This window comes from Curcuma longa, chromosome 11 (assembly GCF_044706935.1).
Source record: "Curcuma longa cultivar G26 ecotype Majalengka, Jawa Barat chromosome 11, ITB_CL_G26_1.1, whole genome shotgun sequence".
Taxonomy (NCBI): domain Eukaryota; kingdom Viridiplantae; phylum Streptophyta; class Magnoliopsida; order Zingiberales; family Zingiberaceae; genus Curcuma; species Curcuma longa.
This window is the reverse complement of record NC_133871.1, coordinates 24,215,007-24,226,029: the sequence shown is the minus strand read 5'-3', so window position 1 is coordinate 24,226,029 and position 11,023 is coordinate 24,215,007. Positions and strand designations below refer to the sequence as shown.

The 11,023-nt window shown below is 37.8% G+C and overlaps 2 protein-coding genes across 2 annotated transcripts; both read left to right on the top strand.

Annotated features, from left to right (window-relative positions):
* The first annotated feature begins 819 nt into the window (after positions 1-819).
* LOC141841542 (E3 ubiquitin protein ligase DRIP2-like) lies at positions 820-7,625 on the top strand. Its single transcript, XM_074729710.1, has 7 exons — positions 820-961; positions 2,638-2,737; positions 3,481-3,832; positions 3,963-4,363; positions 4,457-4,507; positions 6,330-6,402; positions 7,449-7,625. The coding sequence occupies exons 1-7, from the start codon at positions 820-822 to the stop codon at positions 7,623-7,625; spliced, it is 1,296 nt and encodes a 431-aa protein (XP_074585811.1).
* A 2,052-nt stretch (positions 7,626-9,677) lies between these two features.
* Positions 9,678-10,883, top strand: LOC141841394 (uncharacterized). The gene is made up of 2 exons (XM_074729559.1): positions 9,678-9,930; positions 10,017-10,883. Exons 1-2 carry the CDS (start codon positions 9,721-9,723, stop codon positions 10,737-10,739), a joined length of 933 nt encoding a protein of 310 aa, XP_074585660.1. The 5' UTR covers positions 9,678-9,720; the 3' UTR covers positions 10,740-10,883.
* The last annotated feature ends 140 nt before the right edge of the window (positions 10,884-11,023 follow it).

The following is an 11,023-nucleotide window of genomic DNA, read 5'->3' as shown; positions in this document are numbered from 1 at the left end:
TAGGGATTCTTCATAGCAATTTGGATTCATCCATTGCTAATATGGTAATGTTAATCAACGTGGCAGTTCAAGTAAAGTCAAACTTAAATTAGGTTAAGTCTAACTTAAGTCAAGTTAGACTCAATATTGTCCAAAGGCATCTCAATTTAATTTAATAAATTTATATTTTCTTTTATATTTTATAATAAGAAAACTGGCGGTTGTAAATTCAATCAATCTTATTTTAAATATTTTTTTAAAGAATAAATTTAACCATATATATATATATAAGATTATTTGTAAAAATATTATATATAGATATATTATATTATATTATATTATTTGAAACGGTTCTAGTGCCCGGCATGGGCCCGCCTCTTTGCCACGTTTGTTAATTTCTGAGTCTTCTAACTCGCTCGTTCTCGTGCCACTTCCGATTTTGCCCTTGTATTTCCATTTATATATATATTAGCATATTATTTCCTGGCTTCTCCTCCCTTCCCTTGCTCACCCTCCTCCCCCCTTCTTTCCTTCACGCTTCGCCACTGCTCTTCCTCGTCGCGCCTCTCGATTTCTCCCTCCTCCCCAATCCCTCGCCCTTCTCCTCCTTTTCTATCAAATCCCGGCTAGTGTTCCCTCTTCTCCCCTTCACGTCTCGTCAAAATCGCATCTTACGCCGCCTCCGCCGCCCGATCCCTGCCGCCTCTCCGCTGCCTCTACGTGATTGATTCGTCGATGGAATGAGGATTTGCTCTCCTTGATGAACCCACGAAAGTAGGATCTTGCATGCACTGGGATACCCGGAGGGCTGCTCGTAAGCTGGCACTGTGAGCGTGACCGATGGAAGACGCTGGTGTGGCGGCGCTGGGGCCGTCGAAGGTGGTGAAGGTGAGGAGGGAGGTTCTGGACGCCTGCATGAAGTGTCCTCTCTGCCACAAGCTTCTCAGGGACGCCACCACCATCCCCGAGTGCCTCCATACTTGTGAGTTCCCCCTTCCCTCTCCCGATCGGCTTCTTTAAATGCTCTCGTTTTTCATTTTCCTGATACAAATATCTCGTCCAAGGGCTTTTATCGAATGATTGAACGTGGAATTTCCACTTCTTACGCATTTTTTTGTTCCTTTTTTTAAAATGATTCTCTCGATCTGATTTTCTCGATGTCGTTTTGAGATCCGAATCTTGTATGGTGTATGAACGATGGAAAGATTATAGTTTTATTACTACGTTCAGATCCTTAACTTTAGCTTGAGGGTATAAGCATTGTTTTCAACAATGATGTCTCTTGCCCTGCTTCTACAGTGAAATGGATTATTGGTGTATTCATGTCCGCCGGTTTTTCGAGAGATGGTTCTTCACTAGTCTTCCTTCTTTGTTCTTTGGCAATCTTGTACAATACATGATAAAATTCATATTATAGTTCACGAATCATGGATGCAGCGGTAGAGTCTACTCGAAACAAATTAGAATTTTTCCTTCACCATGGATTGCTACATTTTTGCACGATGTTACACTTTACTTCCTTATCTAGGTGAGAATTTGAGATTCTGGATATTTTTGGAACGATAATTCTATTTTTTTGTCAAGGTTAACGTTGGCTGTGTTTTAAAGGATGTCATGTTTACTTCATCTAGAACTCAGATATGGCATACTTTTATGCTTTGCAACAAGAACTGCTATATACTTGTCTGACTAATTGTTGCTGCGTAAAATTTCATCCTATGTATGTTTCAATCGTTAGCAACAGTTAGTTGATAACCACTGATACTTAAGCAGATATTTCATCTTTGCAGAGCCTCTGTACGTTCTTTTGTTTTGCTAGAACTCTAAACATGCTTCCAATATCCTTGTTTCTTACTTGGCATTGAAGCTTTGCCATCTGAGAGCTTACATTAGACTTATGTTTGTTTTGTTCCCTTTTATTCACTATTCACTCTTCCAACAGAGTTGAGCAAATCTGATAACTCTGCTTCTTATATGAAGTATCCAGGCAAGCATTGTAATATGGAATACCAGATTAAACTTGCATTGATGTTCACATTCTTTCAGCTTTCACTCTCCGTGTCCTTTGGTCTTCAAATCTTTTTTGCTTCAAATTGACATATTTTGGTTGCTTGCGCTTAAAGTATGGTTTAGCACATTCTTTCATGCACCATTGTATATTGACATTTTTTGTTTGTTTGGAAATTCCTATGTATTTCAAAGCCACTGTGTTATGACCTAGATTTTCTTATTTAACTATGGGTCATTATATGAATAATTATTGGACTAATTATTCAGTAATCATAAAAGTAAATTATTTGAGTTGATTATTGGAGTAAATTATTGCCTGTTACTTTAATAAGATAAATTGATGACCGAGCTTCTTGAATTTCTCAGCTTGAGTGATTAGTAAACGAGTTTCCTTGTGGATTTGCAATTGTAATTGTTGTTGTATGTCGAGGCATTCATTCCGAGAATGTATTAACTCTTAAGATTTTTTTTTTGAGTGGTTGACAGCAAAAACTGATTTGTATTATAATTACACCATCAAGGGATCATTTCCCATGGTTGGATGATTGTGACAACTTAGGTCGTGCAAGTTATTGAGATTTAGAACTACTCAATTATGTTCTATATTTTTGTATTTGGCTACAACTTGATGTTTGTGTTTTTAATCAGTTTGCAGGAAATGTATTACAGAGAAACTCAATGATGAGGAGGTAGATTATTGCCCTGTATGTAATATTAGTTTGGGAGCTGTTCCAATGGAGAAGCTCAGGTTAATTTCTTGCCTTTTAATTTTTCTGTTTCCCGGTGATTCTCCTTACTATATCTATGTAATTACAATTTTAGTTCAAAAACTATTCTTCTTTCTACATAGTTTAAAAGTTACGGGTTCTTGTTTTCTTGCCACTCACATTTTAAAATGCCAAGGGCAGAAAAATTTACCACGATTTGAATTAAGCTAAGGGAATACCCACAAATGAATTTGCTAAATGTACAACAGTAATCCTAATGAATTTCAAAGTGCCTTATGGAACTCTCATATTACACTTGTAAAGTAAAAACTTACCATCACCATTAAGATGGGTTCCAAAAAATTGTGTTAACAGAAAAAAAATTGTAGGAAGGATGGACTTGAATCATCCTAGATTGAAGTAAGGCAAGCACAATTCTTTTTTCTTCTCATTTGCTTGTCTTGCTATTTTTGCATTATCGATTCTTTTAAGTATACAAGGCTTTGATCTTGATCAGCCATTGGTTCACAACTGCTAAATTTCTATCCAAAATTACCTAATTTATCATTCGCAACTTATAACATGGCATGAAATAAGTTTCATGTGTCTTCCATCTCATGCTAATTTATGTGAAAATTCTAATCCCAACTGGACATTATAGCTCTAACTCATTAGCAATACCAACGTCAACTGTTTATCTTCAGTTATATGCATTGAGAATATTCAATTTGTAAAGAAGCACATGATTTTTATAAGCGTGCAGTTAATATCAGATATTTTACAGAGCTGACCACAATTTACAAGACATCAGGGAAAAAATTTTTCCTTCTAAAAGAAGCAAGGTTGAACCTCCTGAGGAAGCACCAACCACAGTGTCTCCAGTTAAAATTAAAGAAAAATCACTTTCTTCATTGGCTGTCAATACTCCTAATGTAGCAACACAGGGGAGTTCAACAGGAAGGCAAATTAAAGCAGTCACTAGAAGAGCAGTCATTGATCATGGTCGGAGTTCATTGGCTGATGAAGCAACCAATAAGGACAATTATTTCGATAAACATGTTCAAAAGCCAAGCTCAAATGTGAGAATGAGCAAAGTAACTGATAGATCGCGCAAAATTTCTCAAAAGAGAAAACAGGTAATAAAAGTGGAACTTCAGCATTTTTTTATTCACTTTTGTGTTTAAACAACATGGAGACTGCATTTATTATCTCATTCTGTAATTGTACAATCATCCATTTATTTTTTTTTTCTGTTTGTTTTGCCAGCCTCATCCTAACTTGGAGCCATCCAACCACACCCTTTATGATGGTAAAGATAGCAGTGGTGGACTTAAAGAAAATGTTGATATCTGGAACTCCTTGAATTGTCTGGTGGAAGCTGCAAACAGGACAGAGTCTTTTAGATCTGTTCCCCAGAGCCCTGACCCTGATACTGAAGAAGATAGTAAGAAGGAAAGGGTTAAAGTGCATCCACACAAGTTTAAAGTTACTGAACAGACAGATAATAGTTCAATGCCACAAGTAATACCAAAAGAAAGTAGGTTGCAAAGAGTCAAGAGAAGAAGGAAAGAGCCTACTGCATCTGCTCAAACATCCCTTGATTCTGAAAGTTCTCCATGTGTTAGGAGGAATCCAATATGGTTCTCCTTGGTTCCTTCTGCCAAACAGTTACATATCTTCTCTTGTGCAAGTCCTATTATATCCTATTATCATGAATGCTTATTATTTCTGATACCTTTACCTGATGTGAATTGTTACAGGACAGAAGAATCACAGTTTCAGCAGCTATCTTCAAACTATATAAGGATCAAGTGAGTTTTTTAATCTTAATCCTATACAATTTTATTCACATATCTCTGTCTTCGCCCACTTTTCCTACTGCCATTCTGTTCATCCAAGATTGGCATGTAGCTTCCTTAATCTTTTAGTGAAACAAAAGTGCAATGGCTCAGAAAGTAGGAGCTGGCACTGGTTAAGTTTGGGTTGAGTATTCGAACATGAGACCTGAGTCAGAACCCATTTTCTTGGAGAAAAAACTGATCCGATCAAGTTCAATTTTCTTGTATTAAGTTTTCTATTTTCACTTGTATATAACAAATATTTTTCATATATTTATTTTATACATAACCTTTCTTCATTTCCAAAAATTAGGATCGAGTCACACTAAATTGGATAGGATTTTGGTGGAATCTTAAAATTTCTTTAAAGTAATTATATTTTGAAAGATTTTACAGTTCAATAAATATTTTGGACACAAGAAACGTTGAGTTTGTGAAATTAGTTTTGATTTATAAATATTTGCAAAAACATATATATTTGTATGTCATACCAAATATGTGGGTCATTCCTAATTTTCTACTACTTTGTGTCTGATAAGTGTTGTAGATGTCAAGGACGTTAATCTCCACCATAATATTTGCTAAGAATTGTTACAATGAGCACGAGCAGTGCCAAAGTACAAAGAGCACTGAGAAACCACAATGAACACAAAACCATATAGTACAATGATTTTCATAAAAAGAGCACATCCAAATATTAGGTTTTCTTCTTTTTCAGATTGCTTTTGGTTTTATTGGATATATAGCATGTCATGATGCAGAGGCAACATAACACTCAGAACATGGTATCATAATAGCTTAAGTATGATAGTGGATGCTAGGCAATTTATAGGATTATTTCCCTAGTTTTAGGCTTTTACCAAATCACACCGACATTTATTGTATTTTTCGGATTGCACCCCTCTTTTTTTTTTTCTTCCAAAATTACCGTTACCCTGCACTCGGTAGTTCCCAATCTTGGCCAGTAAGATGATTTTTGGTGTTATTTTCACATTAAAACCTTGCATGAGTTCATGTTTCATTTAATATATGCATTTTAATGGCATCCCCATCACATGGCGTCCTAAACAAGTGAATTTGGCCCAGTAATCTGATTGCAAAATCAGCTTCTTGAAAGCAGAACTGCGCAGAATGCCTTGTGTCATTTCACATTAAACATTGCATTTAAATTCATTTACTAGGGGCAAGAAAGTGCACCATTGGGTTTAAATGAACTCCACAATGTTTCATGTGAAAGTGATGCAACAAGTTACCGGCAGGGCTGAGAGACCACCAAATGTGGGAAGCACAGGTTAAATCAGCAAAAATCTCAACTAGGGCATAATTTTGAAATTGTTATATATAGGGGTTGTGATTTGATAAAAGTCTAAAACTAGGGGCATGATCTAATGAATCACCCATATATCTACTCCAATTAGTAATGGAGCAAATTTAGATAATACAAAATGATTTAGGAATTGAAAATTACAACTTGTGGTTGTTGAATGATCCTATGCTCTTATTATGGAAAATATTGTTAAAAAATCAAATTGGTGGGCCAACTTTTAAGCTAACAGCTCCATTTTTGCCTCATTATTCTCAGAAAAAATAAAGCTCCAAAAATAATTAATATGGCTTGAGCAGTATGGTAACTGGAAAAAAAATAATTTAGCAATTTCTCAGTAGGTTCTGCTGCTCTATTAATTCCAATAAATTTCTCATTAATATGAATATTATTCTTGCAGTTCCTTTTTGTTTCTTTTATTCTCCTTGTCTATTTGATATAATTAATGTTTAGTTTGTAATTTGTCAATAGGGATGGTAGCATGCCTGTGTCCTTCATCCACAAATACCTTGTAAAGAAGCTTAATCTTGAGAATGAAGCCGTGGTCAGTTTTTCCCCTCTCAATTCCAATGCAGTATATATATATATCTTGTAATGCAGTAAACCTTTATTTTATTAGTTCATATTTTGTTGTTTTGACTGCAGTTATTGAGATCATAAAAGGGATTGACATTGTTTCTGCTTCATTGTGTTGTTTAAGAGAAGCATTTCCCTTGATACTTTAAAATTCAGCATGACATCATAGCCAAACCATAATTCCATACAAAGATATACAACATCTATTGGACAATGCATCATAATAATCAACCTACGAAATTCATATAATATAAAATATTACAAATAATCATGCATATTAATCCAACTAAGCTGGATTTAGGCTTTTTGTTATTCTAGCATAAATTTGTTCTATGAAACTAATTAGATTTGCATTCAGCTTGAATTACGTTTCTTGAAATTTTTGTGTATATATGTAGCTGCCTTATTAAACTGCTTGTGTTGGTCTCAAGCCTTGATGAAAAAGTTTGAGAGTTGTGTTAACCTTGCAGCCAACATCATACTTTGCCTAACCTAGATGTGATGCAAAATAACCAAGGGCTTTCAGGTTGTTATCTGCCAATGCAAGTAAAGAACCTAGTCTCTAATTACATGATTATGTTCTTGGAATATAGAAACTCTTTTGGAGAAGGGACTAGAACTAGAAGAAGCCATATGTAGGAGAAAAATTAACAAAATTGCTTATAGGAAACAAAAATAGGTTGGAGAAAAGACTAGATAAATAGGCAATATAGATTTTGAAATTTAGTACACTAGAATAGTTAAAATGGAAATTGAGTTGGTATTATAAGGATGAGGCTATTCAAGAGATCTAGAGATACAAGAGTTTTCACTTCACTTGAAAGGCTGTGCCTGTCATTTGCATTCATCTCCTCTTCTGTTCTATTTTGTAATATATATTATATAACATAAAATAATCAAACCCAAAATCCATTTTTTAATTATTAGAAAATATATACCGTATATAATTTGTACTGTATATAATTTGTGGAATATCACAACTTATGCTTACAAGCTATAACTGGATGGTTACAGCTGGAAATCACTTGCCTCGGAGAACCAGTGATCCCCACAATGTCCATAAACAAGCTTGTGGAACGATGGCTGAGAGAGAGATCTTCGCAAAGGCTTCAAGCGACAGTCGGAAACTCAGCTAAGGAGTTTGTAATGGTATTAGCCTACGGCCGTCGTAAGGTTTCAGAAAATGAATGAACTTGACAATTGCATCACCAATGAAAGCTCACAATTGAAGAATAAATCTCCATGTCAAAACCGTGGGCACTCAGAGGGAGTCCAAGTTCACACATCTTAATATGTTATCATTTTCTCAATTCCACTTTCACATTCAGTCTCGTCTCTATGTATGCAATTTAAGGTTTATGAGATGTATATTTTGATAAGAACACAATAATTTACACCAAATAACTAAAAGGAAAAGCTTTTCATTACAGGCAACAACTTATTGTAAATCTCAATGAGTGTATTCTTTGTATTTCTGATTCACTAAATCAATCTGATGTTATCCAATTGGAAAGACAAAACTTTAGGCAGTTTGTGATGCCTCTAGAGAAAAAGTTATGTGCATCGATCTGTTTATTAGCTTTCTGAAGAGTCCTATATCGACTGTGAAATCATTTTATAATCTTTCGAGCACTTGAGCTACAAAAATAGTTAGTGCTTTTCACCTCTAAACTTCAATCCAAACCTGTTTCATAGAAGTTGCATGAAGAGTGTGCATAATTATCATGAGTGGATGCATAAATAGATGAAGTAATATTGTTTGGTTTATCTTTCAACTTATTTACTCAAATGAATATAAAATAGAGGATGAAAAGTAATGAATGACTTTATATGTTTAGCTTGTTTGGATCGATTGATCAATCGGAACTGTCTAGATGATCTGTCTAATTCGACTCCCCTCGATTCTCTAGCTTACTTTGCCTAATTGGCTAAGGTTATCGTTCACTAGTTCAACTTTGAGACTCGATAATGAGGTCTCTAGTCTAGCTCGATGTTGGCAAGTGTTTTAAAGTTGCATAAATATTATTTTGTACCACATTTTAAACTCATAAACAAGTATGATTCTACTTAGTGGCCATAACCACATTTTAAATAAGAAGTGCTTATTTCACATCTTCTCAACTCGAAAAGTTGTTATGAGATTGCCAAAGGATTTATCTTTGCGGGCATCCATGAGTAAGAGTCTCTTATATATAGTTCATCATTCATTCAACTAAATGATTTAAACTCGAGTTCAACTTGTTTAAATTGCATTACCAACCGAACCCCAACTCGGCTATGGTCATATGAGTTCAAAACTTTCTTCATTTATTGCTTAGTCGAGTTTGAGATCTAATGAAGTTCGAATTCATCTGTACAACATACAATAACTGTATAAGCAAGCTCACGAACACAAAACAAACTTGATCGGGAGCACAAACAATTCACTCAACTTGGAACACTCATTGAGTAATAACACATGCACAACTTTAACCAATACAAACTAAAAAAATGTCTTGATTTTTATATTAATCAAGCAAAAAAAAGAGAATAAGTATATTGATCCTCAGATCTACAAGAGTTCTTCATTGATTCAGCAAAAATGAGATTATTTTACCTCTTTGCTTGCATGAACTTGATTCAACCAAATCAAGGGTGGTAAGAGCATCAAGCATGCATCTATGGTGTGTGAGCTTCATGATCTTAAATGGATGATAATTTGTTCATTTCTTGATCAAATCTCATGATTCCAAGTTCTACTTGTTCCTCCTTTACTGTACTTTGACCTGAAACAGTGATCCTTGAATGAGGATCTCTGTGCTTGTCTATAGAGCCCTTCAACTCCGACGAACTCACACACAACTCTCGATTCGACCTTTGTGCATTCAAAACTCAATTTCTCCCTGCTCGCTGAAGCAATTCACCTGAGCCCGGACTCGTTAGAAAGCCAAGCTCAAGAGCTAACAAATGATCAAAATTTTAGAAATATTGGTCGAGTATTTCTTGAGTTCTTGCCATCCAAAGTGAGAAAAGAAGCACACTTGATCCGAGTTACAAACTCTGCCCACCAAAGCTAGGAGCTGGCTGCTTGTCTTGACTCCATCTCGACCGTTGATAACTTGCCATCCGAGGGCTCACGTTTGAAGGCGGCCGGGGGGCGATCCGTGGGGAAGACTGTGGACCAATCCGGTTTCGTCGTTCTCCCTTCAGGCTTATATTTAAATCCTTCCTCTTCCTTCCTTCGCATCTCAACTATCATCTCTGCAATCAGCTACCAAATCTCCACTGACGTAGCGGTGGTCCGGCGATGGCGCAGGAGGAGACAGAAGTCTCGACGGAGGCCGGCGAGCCCTTGGTCGATGCTCCCTCCGCTGAGGCTCCGGCGGAAGGCGGCGCGGAGGCTACCGAAGTTCCCCCGGTCGGTGATGCCAATCCTTCCAAGGAGAAGAAGGAGCCCAAGCCTAGGAAAAAGCCATCGGGTCCCCGGAAGCCCTCCGCCCACCCGCCCTACGCTGAGGTAAGAGCAGTGAGTTTGTTTATCGCCGGTTGGATCTCGGTTTGAAAGTAGATCTGGGTTGTGAGATTTCTGGTTGGGATGTGTAGATGATTACCGAGGCGATCGTGACGTTGAAGGAGCGAACTGGCTCGAGCCAATACGCCATCGGCAAGTATATTGAGGACAAGCAGAAGGATCACCTCCCAGGGAACTTTAGGAAGGTCCTCCTCGGCCAGCTGAAGAGGCTTGTCGCCGCCGGGAAGCTGAAGAAGGTAAAGAACTCTTATAAACTCCCCGGCGCTCCTGCCGCTGCTTCTTCCTCTTCTGTTGCCCCGGCGAAGCCGAAGGTGAAGGCTAAGGCTAAACCGAAGGCTAAGCCTAAAGCCGCCGCTAAGAAGCCCAAGGCGAAGCCTGCACCGGCCAAACCCAAGGCGAAGCCCGCTGCGACCGCCAAACCAAAAGCTAAGCCGGCGCCTGCTGCGAAACCAAAGCCTAATCCAAAATCCAAGGCGAAGGCGAAGGCCAAGCCAGCGACTCCGGTTAAGTCCAAGGCCAAGCCTGCTCCGGCGGCGGCGAAGCCGAAGGCTAAGCCCAAAGCACCAGCGGTTTCCAAACCAAAGCCCAAGCCGAAGCCCGCTTCCGCGAAGCCCAAGCCAGCCGTGACACGATCTAAAACGAAGCCCGCGCCGCCCAAGCCAGCCGCGAAGGCAGCAGCGAAGGACACTCCGAAGAAGGCAGCAACGCCGAAGGCTCCGGCCGCGGCCAAGAGGAAGGCACCAGCGCCGGCGGTCAAGAAAACGCCGGCGAAGAGGGCGAGGAGGACGAAGTAGGGTTGGCGATTTTACTTGTTTATTTACTAGTTTTTTTTTCCCGTTTTGGTTAATTTCTTTGTTGAACTGGCAGTTTGTTGTAAATTTCGAGCGTTGGTTTGTATGGCACATCCTGGAAAATTAATATTAGTCGTTAACTTTTCTGGCTTTTTGTGTTTGTGTGCCTGGTTGTCGGCGCTTTGAACCGTTAGTATTAATCTGTGTACGGATTTTAAGATGATTTCTGCATTTAAGTTTTTTTTTGTTTAAAAATATTCTTTTTTATTCATTCAAGTTTCAAAGTG